At 52.4% G+C, this 21,276-nt stretch overlaps 1 protein-coding gene across 2 annotated transcripts in view; it reads left to right on the top strand.

Moving 5' to 3' along the window:
• LOC138580115 (E3 ubiquitin-protein ligase TRIM39-like) overlaps nucleotides 1–21,276 on the top strand; it is a 581,904-nt gene that overhangs the window by 91,061 nt on the left and 469,567 nt on the right. For both annotated transcript variants that reach the window (XM_069650391.1, XM_069650392.1), the window contains exon 3: nucleotides 16,699–16,929. In XM_069650391.1, coding sequence (XP_069506492.1) covers nucleotides 16,699–16,929 — 231 coding nt within the window. The remainder of the gene's footprint in view (nucleotides 1–16,698; nucleotides 16,930–21,276) is intronic.

Below are 21,276 nucleotides of genomic sequence, written 5' to 3'. Positions count from 1 at the left end.
TTACATGAGGACAAGACGCACATGGAGAAGGACTGTGCGTTTTGCGGCAATATGTCGGAGCGGACCATGAAGGACCGCCATCAACGTCTCGCCAACTGGCTGGAAGGAAAGAGCCCTTCAGGTGAGAAGAAGAAGGAGAAGTCCGAGCGGTCTTCTAAGACCTTTGAGGGCGCCCCGGCGACGGGGGTCCAACAGAAGGCCAAGCACTGCGAGTCCGCTGGCACCGGGAGCGCCGAACGGTCGGGCTCTACGGACGCCAGGCAGGGCGCATCCTCCCCGGCGCCATCAACCACGAGCCAACGCTCTGGCTCGGGTAAGAGGAAGGCCGAGCACCCGGCAAAACTCCTGGAGAGACCCCGGTCGTGCCCTAAGGCCCCATCGGGGGGGGAGTGAGGTGGTGACCCTCCCCCCAAGGAGAAGGCGGTGAGCGCACCTAAGGTGGTGAAAGCCTTGATCCATCCGGCCAAGGCCTCTATCGAGGCAGTCGCGGCGGCCCTGGTTCAGCCTGTGGAGGCTACACCAGTGGTGGCGACCCCGGGGCCCAGAATCTCCCTGCCACCGCGGAGGGAGTCCTCTTTCATGCCCATCGACAGGACCCCCGTGAAACCTCCGACGGAGAAGAAAAAGGGGGGGCAGGAGGTCGTCGTGGACTCGGCCTCAACCTCTGAGGAGGAGCTGATCGAAGTCTTAGGCCAAGGCTCTGGCGTGGAAGAAGGCCATCCTGTCGGGAGGGACCCCGATGTGGAAGACGACGAGGGCGTCGAGGATGCCGACGGGGCTCCTGATCGCCCGTTGGATCTCCCTCAACCAGTGCCGCAAGACAACTCGGCGGCCATTTTGTTGGCTATACAGTCCTTATGCTCGGAGATAAGGACGAGACTGCCGTTACCACCAACGGAGGAACCGCTCCCGACGGGGGACCTGGAGCCAGGCCCTTCTGGGAGCCCTCCCCCTAAGAGAAGAAGGATTCATCCTCCACCTCCTTTTCAGCCATCGCGCCCTGTTCAGCCCTCCTCCCCGTCCACAACACGTGGGGATGATACGGGGATGACACGGCCGCGACTGGTACAGACAACAAGGTTTACGACGAGGATCTCCCGTCGTCACCTCCCACCCGGGCTTCCCCGCCCGACGAGATTGGATCGTTTCACTCCATGATCGCCAGAGCATCCTAGCTTTTCCAGCTCTGCCCGGAAGAGAAGAAGAAGGAAGGTTTCCTTTATCAACGGCGCGAGACCAAGAGAAAGACGGTCCTCGCTTTACCTCTACTAGACGATATTTGGGATGAGGGCCTCGCCCTCCTCAAGAACCCATCCACGACGCCGGCTAGAAGGGATCGGTACGAGAAGAAGTACCGGGTCCCGGATGCGGCCCCCTTGTGCCTTCGGGCACAGCCGACCCCGGACTCGGTCGTCTCCGCGGCAGCCAGGAAGATAGCGGGGGGAGGCGCGGCCTCTACGTCAACCTCCCCGCCGGACGACGAGGGAAAGAAATTAGACACGATGGGACGCAGAGTCATCTCGTCAGCAGCGACGACGATTAAAGCGGCCAACGCCTTGGCTATCGTAGCCCGCTACGACAGGGAGTTGTGATACAAACTGGCCCCCCTGCTGGACTTCCTACCAGACGACAAGAGGGCGGAAGCCCTAGAGATCTTGCAGGAAGGAGAGGTGGCGTCGGACCACGCCATTACGATTGCGACGGACATCGCTGACATCGGCGCCATCAACCACGAGCCAACGCTCTGGCTCGGGTAAGAGGAAGGCCGAGCACCCGGCAAAACTCCTGGAGAGACCCCGGTCGTGCCCTAAGGCCCCATCGGAGGGGGAGCGAGGTGGTGACCCTCCCCCCAAGGAGAAGGCGGTGAGCGCACCTAAGGTGGTGAAAGCCTTGATCCATCCGGCCAAGGCCTCTATCGAGGCAGTCGCGGCGGCCCTGGTTCAGCCTGTGGAGGCTACACCAGTGGTGGCGATCCCGGGGCCCAGAATCTCCCTGCCACCGCAGAGGGAGTCCTCTTTCATGCCCATCGACAGGACCCCTGTGAAACCTCCGACGGAGAAGAAAAAGGGGGGGCAGGAGGTCGTCGTGGACTCGGCCTCAACCTCTGAGGAGGAGCTGATCGAAGTCTTAGGCCAAGGCTCTGGCGTGGAAGAAGGCCATCCTGTCGGGAGGGACCCCGACGTGGAAGACAACGAGGGCGTCGAGGATGCCGACGGGGCTCCTGATCGCCCGTCGATCTCCCTCAACCAGTGCCGCAAGACAACTCGGCGGCCATTTTGTTGGCTATACAGTCCTAATGCTCGGAGATAAGGACGAGACTGCCGTTACCACCAACGGAGGAACCGCTCCCGACGGGGGACCCGGAGCGAGGCCCTTCTGGGAGCCCTCCCCCTAAGAGAAGAAGGATTCAGCCTCCACCTCCTTTTCAGCCATCGCGCCCTGTTCAGCCCTCCTCCCCGTCCACAACACGTGGGGATGATACGGGGACTGACACGGCCGCGACGGGTACAGACAACGAGGTTTACGACGAGGATCTCCCGTCGTCACCTCCCACCCTGGCTTCCCCGCCCGACGAGATTGGATCGTTTCACTCCATGATCGCCAGGGCATCCGAGCTTTTCCAGCTCTGCCCGGAAGAGAAGAAGAAGGAAGGTTTCCTTTATCAACGACGCGAGACCAAGAGGAAGACGGTCCTCGCTGTACCTCTACTAGACGATATTTGGGATGAGGGCCTCGCCCTCCTCAAGAACCCATCCACGACGCCGGCTAGAAGGGATCGGTACGAAAAGAAGTACCGGGTCCCGGATGCGGCCCCCTTGTGCCTTCGGGCACAGCCGACCCCGTACTCGGTCGTCTCCGCGGCGGCCAGGAAGAAAGCGGGGGGGGGCGCGGCCTCTACGTCAACCTCCCCGCCGGACGGCGAGGGAAAGAAATTAGACACGATGGGACGTAGAGTCATCTCGTCGGCAGCGACGACGATTAAAGCGGCCAACGCCTTGGCTACCGTAGCCAGCTACGACAGGGAGTTGTGGTACAAACTGGCCCCCCTGCTGGATTTCCTACCAGACGACAAGAGGGCGGAAGCCCTAGAGATCTTGCAGGAAGGAGAGGTGGCGTCGGACCACGCCATTACGATTGCGACGGACATCGCTGACACTGGATTTCGCCAGTTGGGCAACGGCGTGTGCCTTAGGCGGCGTGGATGGCTCAAGGCTACTGACGTCCGTCAGGACGTGCAGACCAGGGTCTTGGACATGCCGTTTGATGGAAACAACCTGTTTGGGAAAACAGTGGACGATTCCCTTCAAGCCATCAAGGCGGACACGGAGACGGCCCGGGCTCTTGGGGTTCTCCAGCAACGTCGGCTGCCCTTTCGGAGCGGCGGAGGCAAACAGGGTGCCTCCAAAGGTTCCAGTGGCGGATTTTCCACCTACCGTCAAGTGGCCCGTTCGTCGTCACAGGAAGCTTACAGGGGACGAGGAAAGTCAGGCGGACCCCGCCGTCGTCGCCAAGGACAAGGCGGCAAAGCCTCGTCGAAGCAGGACTGAACCGGCCGTGGGGTCGGGCCCCCACCGAAGCACCCCGGTGGGAGGCCGGCTGGCGAGCTTCGTCAGCGTGTGGGAGTCCATCTCCACCGACCGTTGGGTGCTGGACGCCCTAGCTCAGGGTCACGCGCTCGAGTTTCTAAGGAGGTGCCCGCGCGTCCCCCTGTGGCCAGGAAAGAACATCACATCCCTCAACTTCTCTTGGAGGTGAAGGCGATGCTCAAGAAGGGCGCCATCGAGCTCGTCCCAAAGAGGCTTCGGGGCTCCGGAGTTTACTCAAGATACTTCCTTGTGAAGAAGAAGACGGGAGAATGGCGTCCTATCCTGGACCTACGACGACTGAACAAATTCATCAAGGCACAGAAGTTCCGGATGGTCACCCTCCAACACGTCCTGGGTCAACTGGAGGAGGGTGATTTCCTGTCGTCGTTGGATTTGGAGGATGCCTACTTCCATATTCCCATCCTAAAGGGACACCGAAAGTTTCTCAGGTTCGTGGTCCAAGGGCGCAGGTAAGTTCAGAGCCCTCCCCTTCGGATTGAGGTCGGCATCCAGGGTGTTCACCAAGTGCCTCGCACCGGTGGCGGCGCAGCTGCGCCGAGAGGGGATCCACGTCTACCCCTACCTGGACGACTGGCTCATCCGAGCAAAGACGAAGGAGCTCGCCGTGGAGCATGCGGCAAGGACCGTCCAACTGCTCACGGACCTGGGATTCTCCATAAACTATGCCAAGTCCCACCTGGTGCCCGCTCAAGACGCACTGTTTCTGGGAGCGAAGCTCGACACAGTGTCGCTTCTGGCCTCTCCGTCGGAGGAAAGGACGAGGGCCATCTTGGGCAAGGTGCAGCGGATGCTGGTCGCGGACGCGGCAAGGGTGAGGTCCATCAAGTCCCTCCTCAGAATGATGTCTTCTTGCATTTATCTCATCCGCCTGTGCAGGCTCCGGATGCGCCCGTTGCAGGAGTTCCTGGACGCGCGCTGGGTCCAGACGACGGGCAGCTTCGAGGAGAGTATCACACTCGACGAGAGTTTCCGACGAGCGATCCGGTGGTGGGGCACCCGCGCGCATCTGACGGCGGGCATGGACTTCCAGACCCCCAGCCACCAAGAGACAGTGACCACAGATGCCTCCCTGGAAGGGTGGGGAGCGCACACCGAAAATCTGCACGCGAGAGGTCTTTGGCTTCCGACGGAGAAGTCCCTCCATATCAACGTCCTGGAGCTCCGTGCAGTGTTTTGGGCCCTCAGGTCCTTTCTTCCGTCCCTCAAGGGCAAGGTGGTGAGGATCTTCACCGACAACACCACCACCATGTTCTTCATCAGGAAGCAGGGCGGTACCAGATCCCCAGCCCTGTCCAAGGAGGCGCAGGATCTGTGGCATTGGGCCGTCGCCCAAGGGATGTTTCTGGTGCCGTTTCATCTGGCAGGGATAAAAAACACCATCGCCGACTCGCTCAGCAGAGAGCTGCGCTTGTGCCATGAGTGGAAGCTACGGCAGGATCTAGTGGACCGCCTCTTCCGATGGTGGGGCACACCCCAGATCGATCTTTTCGCGACGGCGACGAACTCCAAGTACCGGAGGTTCGCCAGCAGGTTTCCCCAGCTGAGGAGCATGGGTGATGCTTTCTCGTTCCCCTGGGAGGGCCTGTTTCTATACGCGTTCCCTCCATTGCCATTGCTGATCCAGCTCATCAACCAGCTCAAGAGGTCACGGTGCAGGATGATCCTCGTCGCACCTGCGTGGCCGAGGCAGATATGGTTCCCGGACCTTCTGGACTTGTCAGCGTCCCCGTCAATCAAGCTGCCAGTGGACCCGGATCTTCTCTCCAGGGAAGGAGGCGCCATCCTCCATCACAACCCGAAGTCGCTGAACTTGCAGGCCTGGCTCCTGCAGCGTTAGAGTTTGGAGGATACGACATACCAGCCGACTGCAGAGAGGTTCTTGCAAAGGCCAGGGCATCCTCAACTCTTAAATGCTACGGACACAAATGGAAGAGTTTCTCTGTCTGGTGCCACGCACAGAAGATTAACCCTCTACGGATTACGGCTCCCCAGGTACTGCCGTACCTACTGACGCTGGCCAAGGCTGGACTGGCGCACGAGTCCATCAAGATTCATCTTGCTGCGATCTCCCTATACACCAGAACCACGGGGCGGACGTCTTTGTGGTCTCATCGTCTGGTGAAAGAGTTCATGAAGGGACTGTTCAGATCGTTCCCGCCGGTGAAGGCTCCGGCCCCGGCGTGGGAGCTCAACGTGGTGCTGACCAAGCTCATGGGACCTCCGTTCGAGCCTCTGCACTCGGCTCCATTGAAGTTCTTGTCGTGGAAAACAGCGTTTCTTGTGGCCATCACCTCCGCACGACGGGTGGGAGAGATCCAGGCCCTTTCCTGCAAGGCCCGTACCTGACTTTTCACGACACGAGGGTAGTGCTCAGGACGCACCCCTCCTTCATGCCCAAGGTGCCGTCGGACTTCCACCTCAACGAACCCTTGGTGTTGCCTGTTTTCTTCCCGTCGCCTTTGTCGCCGGCTGAAAGGACTTTGCACTCGCTGGATGTGGCTAGAGCGCTGAAGTTCTACGTGGACCGCACAAAGTGTTTTCGGAAGACGTCACAACTCTTTGTGAACTTTGGACCTGTCAATCAGGGGAAGGCTCTCTCGAAGGCTTCCATTTCCAGATGGCTCTACGGCTGTATCATGTACTGTCATCGGTTGGCAAACCGACCGCTGCCTGGCCGTCCGAGAGCCCATTCCACCAGAGCGATCACAGCTACCACAGCGTTCCTATCTGTTGTACCCTTGCTGGACATCTTCAGGGCTGCTACGTGGAGGTTGACGCACACCTTCACGAAATTCTACTGCGTCGATCGGGATTCCAGGGAGGAGTCCCGGGTCGGCCAAGCAGTGCTGCGCAACCTGTTCGCCTAAGGTGAGCCTGGTGAGGATGTAAGAATTGCTTAATGTTGAGTTTGATGTAATGCTTAATGTTGAGCCTTTGCCACCTCCCGTGGTTGTGCATGTGTGTACTGCTATGTATTCTTTATTCATGAGCATGTGAATCCATGCCAGACCCCATGATGGAGAAGGAGCAAGTTACATACCTGTAACTGTTGTTCTCCAGCATGGGTCTGGCATGGATTCACATGCAAACCCTCCCGCCTACCCCTCTGCGGCTCTTCACTTGGTCATACTGCCACTTCACGTGCTACCAAATCTGAAGATGGCTGCCAGAGGTGGGCTTAGGTAGAGGGCAGTCATTGGCTGTGGTCAGTATGACGCAGAGATCAGTGATTGGTTACTACTACGAAAGACAGATCAGAAACGAAACTGATACTGATTTTTTCTTTACCGAGGATTCCCAGCCTGACGACGGGGAATATTCATGAGCATGTGAATCCATGCCAGACCCATGCTGGAGAACAACAGTTACAGGTAAGTAACTTGTTCCTTCCTTTTTGTCTCCTGATGTTGTTATGCTTTCAGGCGTCTTGTGTTGGAAGAGGAGATGCATGTATCCAGTGTAATACTTCTCTAGGGATCTCTGTGCATTGGCGAATGAGCATTTGCAGCACAATCTTAGCCAGTAGACCTTCCTCTCTCTCTGGCAAAACTCTGGCTAGTAGAGGACACATCAGCAGAAAGGAAAGCCAGAATGGCCTAGCACCCCGATGGAGTGATAGACATGTCATCCATTTGAACCTCACCTCCAATTCTTGAGGCTCACCAAATCGGAATATACGATTCATGGTTGCGAGGATGTTAACGCTCGGGTGAGTGTTGTGAAAAATGAAGGGAGCCCCATTCCCACTGTTATGTTATGTCATATTTGTATAGCGCCTCCTTCCATCGGTAATGACATCAATGTTCTGTAGGAACCATGGGACTTCACAGACCATGCTTTCAAAAGATGAGAGAGAAGTACGCAATGCATGCAGCAGAAACGTTAGTTCAGGCCCTGCATGAAAAAGCAGAAGTGTAGGGACTTTGGAAGCTGAACAGTGAATAGAGAAGAGGCAAAGAGTGTATTTAAGATGGTAGAGACTATGTGAGAGCTGGACCGCATGTTTTCGTGGGACTCAGCTGTATACTATGGGGCTCGGCGCAGTTGGAGGAATGTAGTGTGAGTGAAAGTGTCTGAACCCCATGGGCAACAGTCTACACTTGAGGGCTCTGCTTTATTTCACATGCAGTGTACATGCATAGGCTAGAAACTGTGGCAGCTGGACCATATTTTTTGTGGGACACAGGTGTCTGGTGGGATGCTCAGTACTACCTGCAGTTTCCATCAATAGTGAGTGAACTGCAGTCACATGCACATTAAAGGACAATCGCTTAAGAAAGGTAATTACGTGCAACTACCAGTAACAAACTCCTAAGTAGAATGAAAGCAAAAACTTTCCTTTTTTTCAGCCTTTTCAAATAGTTCTCAATGTAATACTGAAGAAAGAGTAGATGGGCAAGTCCAATGTCTTCCCAATAGTGTTCCCAACACTCAAATGACAATAGAATGCCCTGCAAAACAGGCAGGCATAGAAAACAGGCGTGTGCAATGCTATGCAAATCAGACAGAGCAACATAAAACAAATGCAGCAAAACTGATGTTCTTGAAACAGCTGGAGCAAAAACAAAATTCGAAGCTCTCATACCTCCGCTAGCGGTGACTTTGTCTGGGAGACTTGGAGCCAATGCAATGATGGGAACAACCTCTCATGTGCATTATGTGCTTAGTGATTCAAGATTTCAATTATTTTTTAAATATCATATTTGTCAAATGTAAATATTTTTGGTCATTCGTGTGTTCCCAAAGGCTTTTTATTCCATGCAAAGCAGCCAGGAAATGGCATTGGTGCTATTTGACCCCCGTTCCATTTCTCATAGGTGTATTTCATAAGAGGAGTGTACCAGACAGTACATTTTAGAATCAGCACCTTCTGTAAAAGAATAATGTATAAGGTTATAGTGGGCTTTGTTCACATGTTTTGCTCGGTGTGACAAGTGTAACATGTTTGCTAGGTTTACGATCGATTCTGGAAGCAAACAAAATAAATTCAAATTGTAAATTGTCTCTTACTCCTACGTCCCGTCCCCTTTCCTCCATACTTATGGGACATCTCTCTGTCCTGTGGGACCGGACCGGAGCACTTTGTAAAAAGCATCCAAAAATGTTTTCCAAAAATGTGTCCTTCCTGTCTTTCCTGCGCGGGGCCCGGCACACGGCCGTAACCCCGCCCACCTTGGCTCCGCATCGCCCATCAGTCCTTTTCTCCACTCGTTCGTGACTGGACGCACTTGCATCCGTGGAAGATTTTCTTCCCTTTTTCCTCTCTGGCTCTCGCTAGCGATCGTGTACTAGTCTGTCTATGTCGTTCAAACTAGACTTTCCAGATTGTTCATCGTGTCACCGACGCTTTGCGAGGGCAGATCTCCATCCTCTTTGTTTAGATTGTTTGGGTCCGGATCACCATTGGGATTCCTGTTTTTACTGCGACTCCCTTTCGGTCCAGGCACTTCAACGTCGGTTGGAGTTGTGGGAGGAGGTGTTCCGACGAATTCCTCCTTCGCATTTTCAGGCGTTCATCGACGAAAAGAAGAAACGCCCGGTAAGTTCTTTACTTTTCAGAGCACCCCGTTTGGGGGATACCTTTCCGGGTTCCTCCCGGGCCGGGAGGGGCGTTGATCGCTCTGTCACCAGGGATTGCCCTGAGGTGCCTGTTGGGCCTAATAATTGTAATTGAGTTTTCTCAGAGGGTCTCCGTAAGGGGCCTGTGGATACCGGAGCACGCTCCGAGGCCCCTCCTGTGGGGGCTGCTTGTAGGCCAGTTCTACTGAGTTGTGGGGTTCCGGAGCTTGCTCTGAGGCCTCTCTATCAGTGGCGTCGCCAGGAATCAAATTTAGGAGTGGCACAGAGGGGGCCAAAGACAAAAGTACGGGGGCACAGACAAAAGTAGGGGGAGAACATGGTCACTGCTCGTCTTAGGTAGGGGGGGCACAGGGTTTCACAGGGGGGGCCCTGGCCCCCCAGGCTCCCCCCTAGCTACGCCACTGCTCTCTATCGACTTCCCTCAAAGATAAGTCCGGTGTGCGCCCCGAGCCCTTTGTGGGGCTTGGTGTTACCGAACGGATGTTTGAGGCCCGTGCGAATAAGGCTGTTACCGGACCTGGGTCCGAGGTCCCTCGTACAGAGGCTAAAGCTACCAACATTTCTGAGGGGCCTGGCAAGGCCTTATCGGTGAAGGTTGTTTCTCACCGTTCCTGCTCTTGTCGCGACACCAGATCTGTTGAGGGGGCAAAGAAGGAAAATTCTTCTTTTACCGGCAGCGCCGAGGTCCTTCCTGAGAAGGCTAATTTGGCGGTTGGTATGTCGCAGAAACATTCCAGGCCTCATAGTACTGGCTCTGCCGAGGTTCCTTATGTTAAGGCTAAAGTTAAGACCCCTGATCCATCGACAGGGCCCCTGCCTCAATTCTTCAGGTGCCGCAGTTCCCCTCAGGTGATGACAAAATGGTGCCTGTTCCCGTCACGACCGTGGCAGCCATTTTGGGTGCTACCCTTACAACTGCGCCATCGGCCTCAGGTGTAGGGCTTGGTTCCGTGGGTGAACATAGAGTTCCTTGTGCGCATCCTTATCGGCCAGTTTATGACTTCGGCACAATGTTTCATTGCCTGCGGGGTTGGCACCTTTGATTTATGTGGATACGTCAGTGGATGGGCCGGTGTGGCACCCTTCCCCGTTCCGTCCCTGGAATTGTCCTCCTCATGAGAGGCCTCCTTTGGTTCCAAAACAGTCCCCGGAGGACACCTTTTTCGGCAAATTTCAGACGCTCATGCGTACCGACCCCATGAGGGAATATTTCAAAGGGCTTTTTAGGGAGCTATGTCCGCCCGCGCCTCCGGCTCCACCCATTCCTCCGGTGGTTCCGCCGGTGCCTCCCTTTCCTACGGTGCCTTCCCCGGCTCTTCTGCCTTTACCCCCATTGTGGACAAGGCAGCACCCGACACGGTTCAGCAGGATCCTGAACTGTCAGATGACGCGCAAGACGATCAGGACAACGTGTCATGAACCGTCGTCTACGTCCCTTCTGGACCTCCTGGTCCCTGACTCGCAGGGGATTGAATGCAGTGATCCTTCCAACATGGCCGCCTGGAACAGAACGCTCCTGGTCAGTCTATACCTTCCACGCTGCTCATTGTATAAGAGAGACACGCCCCCGCGGCTCAGCGCGTCTCATCGCTACCGCTACCTGTAGTCAGACGTATTTAGCCGGAGTTCGATCGGGGCTCTCGCTTCTATCCCTATTCCCAGTTCCTTGAATCCTACCCTGTTCCTTTTCCCTCTCCAAAACTCCTGGAAACCCTTCCGCGCTCGAGTCGGACCTCCGTGTCTCCGAGCGTACTTATTTACATCCTGGTATTACCCTGTATTTACGAAGACTCCTGGAAGCTGAACCGATACCCTCACACTGGATGCCGAGGACCAGCGTTCGGGTCTATACAAATCCTGGGCCGTGAAGAAGAAGAAAACCCAGAAGGTCTCAAGTACACAACAAAGACAGGTGAGAAGGGGAGAGACTTGTGACACAACGAGGACCTGTCCCTCTCTATTAGAGCTTTTCATGACCGGGTACTGGACATGCTGTGCTTCTTGGATGTTCTTGTGCCTGAGGCACCCGCTCCACAGGAGGGCGTGCTTTCTGGGGCGTTCAGCCTGTCTCCTTTGAAGCGTACCGGCCTGTTCTTGCAGAAGGACGTTCTGGCCGAGGTCCGCAGGGTCTGGGAAAAGCCACACTCTGGTCTTTTTGTCAATAAGAAAATTGACGCGCGATACAGGCTGCATTCTTCGGAAGAGGTGGCCCCGTCGTCTTGTCTGCCCCCCTCCTCCACAGTGGTGGCTGCGGCCACTTTGCAGACCAGGCCTGCAGCATCCTCTTCCACGACGGCGACTCAGGTTCTAGGAAAGGAGGATAAGCTACTTGACTCCCTTGGGAGAAAGATTTTCGCCAACTCGGCCTTGCAGCTCAGGCAGGCCAATGCCGAACTGGTGTTAGCGGGGGCTAATATGCGGATGTGGAAAGGTCTGTCGGAGTTTGAGGAGTTCATCCCGGCCGGGTAGCTGGAAGACTTTAAAGTGGGATTATTCGATGTCAGGGTCTTGGCACAGGATCTCCTGGAGGCTGCGGCTCATCTCGTAGACACCTGGGCTCGGGGCCTTATGCTGGGGGTTGATACCTCACCACAGGCGTGGCTGCATGCCACCAAATTCTCAAAAGAAGTGTAGGAAAAGGTGTTGGAACTTCCGTTTGATGGGAAGGAGCTCTTTCATTCTACAACAGATGTAGAGCTGACCAAGACGAAGGATAGCACTCAGACAGCTTGTCGGGCTTTGTTAAGACCCCTTTCAAAACCCAGAGACTGTTGTCGCAAAGTCGACCCTCATCTGGCTTTGAGGGCTTCCTAGACCGGAAATCTCACAGAGTGGATACCCCTTTGGGGAGTAACCGCAGGAGGCAACAACGGGCTCGGTTTTTCTCCCGCTCCTCAGCCTCCTCCTCAGGTTCAGGTGGCAACACCACTGATAAACCTACAAAATGAGGGTTCTCCGTGCTCGCACGAGACCCCGGTGGGAGGACGCATTGCATCTCATTGGGAGGCGTGGCAGACCATCACCGAAGACAGATGCGTCTTGTCAGTCGCTCGGGCGGGCTTCCACTTACCCCTACCCCACCCTTCAGTCCTCCTTTTCAGCTGTCGGGCTCGCCCTCCCTCAAAGCCGAGGTTCAGAAACTTCTGGACCCCAGAGCTGTGGAACCCGTTCCCCTTGCGGAGCGAGGGGAGGGCTTCTACTCCCGGCTTGACCGTGCCCAAACCCAACTAGGCTGGCCTGTGCACCATCCTAGACCTTTCCCAGTTCAATCTTTTCCTACCCCAAGAGAAATGCAAGATGATCACCCCCAGCCAGATACGGTCCTCCTTGCAGAAGGGCGATTGGCTCAGCGTGGTGGATCTTCAGGATGCGTACATGCATATTGTGATTTGGAATCCACACAGGAGATATCTCTGTTTCTCTTTGGGAGAGGAGCACTTCCAGTTTCGAGTGCTTCCTTTGGGCCTCAGCTCTGCGCCGCGTGTCTTCACGAAGATGATGTCGGTGATTGCAGCCTATCTTCGTCTGCAGGGTATCCATGTGTATCCGTATTTGGACGACTGGCTCTTACGCAGTCCTTGCCCGTTGAAAGCAGCTGGCAATCTTCAGTCTCTCCTTCAGCTCCTGTTTCATCTTGGGCTGTCGGTGAACTGGCGGAAATCTTCCATGACGGTCTCGCAGGACTTGATTTTCCTGGGTTTTCGCTGGAACATGATCGACTGCAGAGTGTACCTGACCGGGGACAGAATGGCGGATCTGTTAGCCACGTGTCAGATGTTTGCGCCGTCTGAGAGCATGTCGGCCTGGTGGTTCCAGAAGCTTCTGGGCCTCATGGCCACATGCGTGTTGGCTCTTCCTCTTGCTCGTCTCAAGATGAGGCGGACTCAGGTGGCTCTTTGGAGTTCTTGGCGTCAAGCTCTGGACCCAGATTCCAAGCTGATAAGGATTCTGGCTTCCATGAGAGTGGACCTGGAATGGTGGTCATCTATCAGCAACCTGTTGATGGGTGCGGGGTTCCAGAACCCAGCCCATACGGTGACGATCACGAGAGACTCCTCCCTCCTGGGGTGGGGTGCGATGTTAGATCCTCTTCAGGTCTCTGATCTCTGGTCGCCTCAGGACAAGCTCCTCCACATAAATCATTTAGAGCTTCTGGCGATCTTACTGGCGCTCAGGGCCTTCAGACCGATCATAGCCAACAAGGTGGTCCGCATACGCATGGACAATGTGCTGTCGATGTATTACATCAACAAGCAAGGGGGAACCAAGTCTCCCCTTCTCGTGGATCTGTCCATCCAGATTTGGGAGTGGGTTGTGCTTCATAGTGTTTGGCTGCTTGCAGTGCACATCCCGGGCCAGCTGAATGTCACAGCGGATGCCCTCAGCCGGCGGATAGTGGTCAGCTACGAGTGGGAGTTGAAGGTGGAGATCCTCTTATGGACCTCTTCGCTACCCCGGTAAACAAGAGGCTTCCTCAGTATGCCTCCAGAGGGGGCTGGGAGCCTTCTCTCTGGGGGATGCCCTCGAGATCCCATGGCACAACATGAGAGCTTACGCCTTCCTGCCTCTGCCTCTAGTTCACAGAGCAATTTGCAAGCTGAAGAACTCGGTGAACTGTTCCCTTCTACTCATAGCCCCGTGGTGGCTGGCCAGGTTTTGGTTCTCAGAACTTCAACACCTGTCGATGTATTCGCCGATCAGGTTGCCAGTGACTCCCAATCTTCTTCACCAGGGGGAACAGCAGTTGTAGCACCCCTCCCCACAATCGCTCAGCTTGGCGGCATGGTGCCAGAGTTCAAGTCTTTAGAACATCTTAACTTGTCTGCGGATAACATGCGTATTATCCAGGCAGCCAGGAAACCCTTGACTAGGTCCCAATACAGAAGCAAATGGCTCAGGTTCTGTCATTGGTGTTTGGAAAAACAGTTGGACCCAAGGGGGGGCTACGATTGACACGGTGCTGTCCTTCGTATCCTTAGCAGATTCGGGTGTTCATGTTCTGTCATGCAGAACTTACCTTTCAGTGATCCAATGCTCTTACTCTCTGTGTAACCCAGTGGTTAAGAGGCATTTTGCAGGTTTGACACGCCTCCATCCTCCAATTCGTAGTCCGCACCCGTCGTGGGTCTAAATGTAGTCCTGACGGCGTTGTGCCATAAGCCTTTTGGACCAATGGCCACGGTGGACCTCAAGTACCTATCCTGGAAAGTGTCCTTTTTGGTCGCCGTTACGTCAGCGAGGCGGGTGAGTGAGCTCCAGGCCTTGTCGGTGGAACACCCCTTTTTTGTCTTTCACACGGATAAAGTAGTCCTACAGACAAATCCTGCTTTCCTGCCGAAGGTGGTATCTGAGTTCCATCTGAATCAGTCGATCTCCCTGCCGGTCGTTTTTCCGAACCCTACCTCAGAGGCAGAAAGGGTTCTGCATTGTCTCAATGAGAGAAGGGCTCTTAAGTTCTATCTGGACAGAACATCCAAGCTTAGGAGTTCTTCTCAACTATTTGTGACTTTTGGTAACCCTCAGGGTAAGCAGGCATCTAAGGCGACTATTTCCCGGTGGAACGCCACCTGCATTACAGAGTCTTTCACCGTCCAAGGGCTGATGCCTCCTAAGGGTATTCATGCACACCTGGTGTGAGGCAAGGCAGCTGCGGTTGCTTTTCAGAAATATGTCACCTGGGAGTCCATCGCTAGGGCAGCTACTTGGGCCTCCCCATCTGCTTTTTGTAAGCATTATTGTCTTGGCATGAGCTCAAGAGCTGATGCTCAGTTTGTTCAGGCTGTGCTGAAGAACCTTTTTCAGTAAGGGGTATTTCCATCCACCCGTAGTTCCTGTTTGGAGTGCTTGGGAATCTCTCTTAAGTATGGAGGAAAGGGGACGGGACATAGGAGTATAACCAGGTTACTCACGGTAGTGACCACCTTACTCCTAGTCCCCTTTCCTCCATACGCCCGCCCGCCGTCCCCTCTAATAAGGTTCGTCTGTTATTGCTAATAGGTCTCTGACCTGGCGATAGAAAAGGACTGATGGGCGATGCGTGGGGCGGAGCCAAGGTGTGCAGGGTTACGGCCACGTACTGGGCCCCGCGCAAGAAAGAGAGGAAGGACACATTTTTGGAAAAAATGTTTGGATGCTTTTTACAAAGTGCTCCGGTCCCATCCCACAGGACGGAGATATGTCCCATAAGTATGGAGGAAAGGGGACTATGGACTAGGAGTAAGGTGGTCACTACGGTGAGTAACCTGGTTAATCATTTTCATGTCAGTAGAATTAAATAATTTCATTTATTGTGTTTTAAATAGCTTCTCTTGCAAACATCAAAAATGTCTACGCTTTTTCTCATGTCATGGTGCTGCCAGGATTAGTGGCAGCGGCACAAGCATAATCACACCTGATAACTCACCTCTCACACAGAAAGAGGCAGAGACACAGAGTGAAACTGACCGTGTGTGACAGAGAGAGAAAAATCGCTCAGAGACACTGACCGTGTGTGACGGAGAGAGTGTGACAGAGAGAAAAAGAGCTCAGAGAAACTGACCGTGTGTGATGGAGAGAGTGTGACAGAGAGAGAAAAAGAGCTCAGAGACAGAGTGAAACTGACCGTGTGTCACAGAGAGTGTGTGACAGAGAGAGAAAAAGAGCTCAGAGACACTGAGAGAAACTGACCGTGTGTGATGGAGAGTGTGTGACAGAGAGAGAAAAATAGCTCAGACACAGGGCCTCATCACGAGTTGGGCGGTAACGGCGGCGCTATTAGCGCCGGCGCTAATAGCCCTACTGCCAAACCCCCTGCCGCTATTAGCGCCGGATCACGGGTTTGGTGGAAGGGTTATTGCCCATTTCCCCATTGGGCCCATTCGGGAATTCCTCATTCCCCATTGGGCCCAATGTGGTAATCGCGCTGAATATCGGCAATTGTGCCGCGGATTTCCCCCCAGCTCAGATCTGTGGGGAAATCGGCCAAAGCCATGATCTGGCGGACCCTTAAATACGGCGGTAATAGTGTTACTGCCGCATTTAAGGGTTACTGCCAGACTCGTGATGAGGCCCACAGAGTGGATCTGACCGTGTGTGACGTAGCGTGTGTCACAGGGAGAAAAAGAGCTAGGAGACACAGATAGAAACTGGCTGTGTGTGATGGAGAGTGTCTGACAGAGAGAGAAAAATAGCTTAGAGAAACTGACCGTGTGTGTGACGGAGAGTGCGTGACAGAGAGAGAAAAAGAACTAGGAGACACAGAGTGAAACTGGCAGTGTGTGTGACAGAGAGTGTGTGACAGAGAGAGAAAAAGAGTTCAGAGACACAGAGTGAAAGAGAGAGTTCAGCATATTGCACACCAGGGTCAGCTAGCTCTCTTTTCATCTGTGAATGGCATCCACTAGTTTCATCCAAATACTCATCTTGGTTGTATGGGCTTGGAGTACCTATGTCTTAGTATCATAAAACATTTTAAACAATATAGTCAATGTTGACTGGCACATTTTTTTATAACGCTTCTCTTTATTTCAAGGGCAAGGTTGAAAAAGAGCGGATGAGGATTGAGAGTGAATTTAAAGAGCTCTACCAGTTTCTTGAAGCAGAGAAGGTCCAGTTACTCCAACAACTAGTCCAAGAGGAAACAAGTATATCACAGAGGTTGAATGAAGTGGTTACCAGATGTTCTGAACAGAGGGAATCCTTGAGTAGCATGATTGCCCAAATAGAGGAGAGGACCAACCTGTCCTGGGTCCAGCAGCTAAGGGTAAGAGGTATTTTATGAAGGCTGTGTTATACTGCTGTGAAGTGAATAATCAGTCTTTCAGAGTAGGTGACAAAGCCTAGGAGATGCATATTCTATCCATTCAAAATCTAGTATTCAGAAAAACCTAAGAAAATGTCATGGGATCATGGTCTGTCAGCAATGGGCTGGCTCTTCCAGGAAAATGTCATGGAATCATGGTCTGTCAGCAATGGGCTGGCTCTTCCAGGAAAATGTCATGGAATCATGTTCTGTCAGCAATGGGCTGGCTCTTCCGAGCAATGTGAAGCTGCAATACTCAAGACTCTTGCTTCCATTTCCACCGCTCTGCGTTGCAATTATTTTAAATGCATAGCAATGGCCAAAGCGATAAGAGAAATGACCAATAGAGATTATTAGGATTTTTCAAATAAAAGAAATGCATTTACAGAAACTTCATGTTATTAAATGCCTAATAATTACCCACGTCAGTAGCACATATAATTTAATTACATGGTAAGGCAAGCATACACGCCCCTACCCTGATCCTTATGGTGAGTGATGGGGTAGTTGGGGGGTCCGGGGCCCCTATCCATAGTATGATGCTGGGCCCAGGGGTGGCATGGTGAAGATTGCTTGGATACCCTCATCAATCCACATGTGGAAGCCAGAGAATTGTCACATACCTCGTAGTAGAAACTGGCCCTTTAATGAGTGCCCCAGAGCCACGTTTTCTAGAAAACACTGCGCTTCTGGAAAGAATATTGACAAACACAAACAGATAAACACATCATATTTGAATTACAAAGATGAACCTACAATATTAATTAATTTCATTGGGAGAACAGATAATCCCATCATATTTGAATAAAAAGCATTTTAGCTAAAATACTAGTCAATACATTACTTCTATAAAGTGCAACGTGCAATAATGCCAGATAAGTAGTATCATTTATACAAATACATCATCACTTTAATTCACAAATCAAGTTTTAGAGAAAATAAGCACATATATCAGTGAGGCGCAGAGGTCCCGGGATGTGGGTATTTTGAGTCAGAGTACCAACTTTTTTTGAGTGAGCTGGGGAACATAAGCTCTTGGACGTGTGAGGGGAGTGGCTGGTCAAGGAGGATGAGTGAAGCAGAAGGAAGAGGTTGGTGAAAGGAGAAAAGAAAAGGGTTGAGGGAATGGTGGTAGAGAGTGATGGAGAAAAGGATTGAAAGAACATCAGCGAATTGAAGGAGGCATTGGTGGAGAGTGGGGAAGAGGCTAATTGAAGTAACATCAGCTAATAGGAGAAGGGGCGATAGAGGGTGTTGGAGAGGGAAATTGGAGAAACCTGTGAAGATTGAAGGAGGTGGTTGGTGGCAGGGAGAAGCCGAGATAAAGTCTGCTGAAAAACAGAGGCTTGAAAGAGGAGGAGGCAGAGAGGAGGATTTTAAGAAGATTAGAGGTTTGACAGAAGAAGGGATGAGAGAAAATGGGATGAGGGATTGGAGGAACGATAAAGGGCTAAAGGCAGGAGAGGCAAGGAGCCAGGAGGTGAAGGCGGAAAGGCTAAGAAGAGGCAGATAGGAGGGTTAAAGGAACACCGCAGGAGGGGACTAGGAAGGGATGAGAGGAGGGGACAGAATATTCTCTCGCCTCCTGTTCGATAAAATACCCAGGAGGAGTGAAGTGGATTTACAGCAAGGAAAAGAGAGGGCGAGATCCTTAACCATATGAGAGAGAGAGAGAGAGAGAGAGAGAGAGAGAGAGAGAGAGAGAGAGAGAGAGAGAGAGAGGAAGAAGAGGTCAACATAAGACTTCAGAGGGTAGAGAAAGGAAAGCCTTCTAATGGGTACACTAGGGAGGGGTGGAGGAATGAGAATGGGGTGTGGAGTAAAGGCGGGCCAGTGGCACAATACAATGGAGAAGAGGAAACATAAGTACCTGCAGCAGTTCTACATAAGAACATGCATGGTTTGAGACTTCTAAGAGGATAGAGAAATGGGACAGGTGGGCAGTGTTACTAGGGCCCTTATACAGCGAGGTTCTCAGTGCCCCATTTCAACCACTGCTGTCAGATCTAATGAAACTGTTACCAGCTAGAATTGCTGGTTCTTCCTGATCTGAACCTGGGCAGCATCACAAGTACCTTCTTGATCAGAATGTGTCTTAAGGGAGGGCAGAAGTTCTCCTACATTGCAGTCAAACAACCAGAGAGCTGCCAAAGAACACCTGAGGCTCATTGGACACTACAGGATAAGGACTGTGAGTGTCTTGAGAAGCACTATGATCTTGGATCTGTGAAGACTTGCCCAGCGCCATTCTGCTGAGTCCTGCTCAATGGAGATCCTGAGCCAAGTCTATTGTGTGCCTGAGAGGGGCACCAAGAACTCTGAAAAGTGCATAGAGCCTGAAAGGGGCACTGAGCCGTGAAAAGCACCTAGAGCCTCAGAGAAGCACCAAGAACTCTGCTGAAGTGCCTGAAGCTTTGGTTGGAAAGTGAGAACCCATAAAAGCCCCTAGAAACCAAGAGGCTACCGTGAAGCCAGCAGCTTTTAGAGAGAGACCTTGATTTTAAAAAAAACAAGTAACCAAGAAGGTGTTGATGAGTATTACATGTTTTTAAGTAATGTGTTGCAAAACGCCACACACACTGCGGGATGCTCGAAATTACCATACAGTCCCGGTCTAACCTAAAGCAGAAGTGTGACAGTAAGTATAGATTGGATTTCTTCATCTCCCTGACCTGCCATCCTAGCTCTGCCTATATTCTGATATTCATATTCAACCGTTACAGTCAATCAAGAAGGAGAACATGGAAACCTCGATCAAGCTCATGTCCAAAGCACAGCAACAAATGCAATAAATGACACAACTCCTAAACCAGCAATTGCTGTTGCAGGCTCAGCAGGCATCTGCAGCTCGAGAAGCATTCCACCACATCATTCAAAAGCTCTATAAGATGCAAGGTACTCAAGAGCAGGCTGTGGAGGGGAAATATCCGGAAGCATGTCACAGGTCGCCCTCACAGTTCCACCTCCATGCCTCACACATGCTCGCCCTGGGAAGATCAGTTTTGAAAGAGTGGCCAGAATATTATAGGGCCGGAGGAGCATTTGAGCCAGTATATTGCTTGCTAATTGGTTGATGAAATGCACCTGGCAGCTAACGTAAATGGAGTTATGTCCCATGCTGAAATTAAAAAGTCCATCCTCACGTGACTGGGTATGCTCATGTGAAACATCACGTGAAATTACAAACCCTGAGGTTATGACCAAGCAACTCCTCACAATAATTAGAATTAGACTATCGCTTATGGAATTTGGCCACAAAGTGCTTACAAAACTCAAAAGCCACTATGGAACAGAATGTTGTCCTACACTAACTATTTGTGTCTCTTCCTATGAACATACAATGTTGGGAGTGTTAAAACCACCAGATGACACAGGAAGAAGAAGCTATTGCCATCACTTTAGCTTTCCAGCAGGTGGAACACAGAACCTACAATGACCGAAGATGTCTATTTACCAACATCCTCATCTGGAACAATGAAAACACATATTTGTATTTATTTGTATTTATTAATTTATAAAGCGCCTTACACCAAGGCTACGCCTTCCAATTAAAGAAAATATCAGTTGATAAGACTTTACACAGACTGCCTGGTACCGGTGAACAACTACCAAGATCTTGGTATCGGGATGGTAAAACATCCACCAACACCCTCCTTTCACTACAATGGGCCTCATGAGTCCGGCAGTAGCCGTGCAGGTAAAAAAACAGCACGCCTGCCATCGGAGTCCTTTTTTTTTTTCAGCGCCTGTCAATGAGGAATTACTGGGGAATTACAGCGCCGGCGGTCCCGGTAATTCCTCATTGCCAGGCACCGGAAAGAATTACTCCCCATTCCCATTTAAGTCCCATTGGACTCTATGGGACTTGTGAGGATAGTAGCACCGTTAACGGTTAATAACGGTGCAATAACAGTTAATAACAGTGCCAGTGCTACCGTCAAGGTCTGCTAGCGGGTGGCGTTCCGCCCGCCAGGTCAAACATGGTTTGTGGAAAGGCAACCGCTCGCAGAACACGGAGTATGGCGGTCCGGTAACAACGGTGCCGGTAGCTTACCAGCACCGTTGTTACTGGATACTCATAATGAGGCACAATGTTTTAGTTAGTTGGGCCATCTTGCCCGCACATGCCTAAGAAAACAATCATCCAAACAAATCCAAATTTGCGCTATTTTACCTTGACCACAGTTAGTTTGTGGTCTTGTAGTTTGATTTTGATAAGTTGACAGTTTTTCCTTTTTTTTTTTAATGACTTGTCCACCCCAACCCCTACCACAACTCATCCACATGCTACACTGCAACAACGGAGCA

Source organism: Ambystoma mexicanum, chromosome 3p (genome assembly GCF_040938575.1).
Source record: "Ambystoma mexicanum isolate Mex_15411 chromosome 3p, UKY_AmexF1_1, whole genome shotgun sequence".
Classification (NCBI taxonomy): Eukaryota; Metazoa; Chordata; class Amphibia; order Caudata; family Ambystomatidae; genus Ambystoma; species Ambystoma mexicanum.
This window is presented reverse-complemented; position numbering and strand designations above follow the sequence as displayed.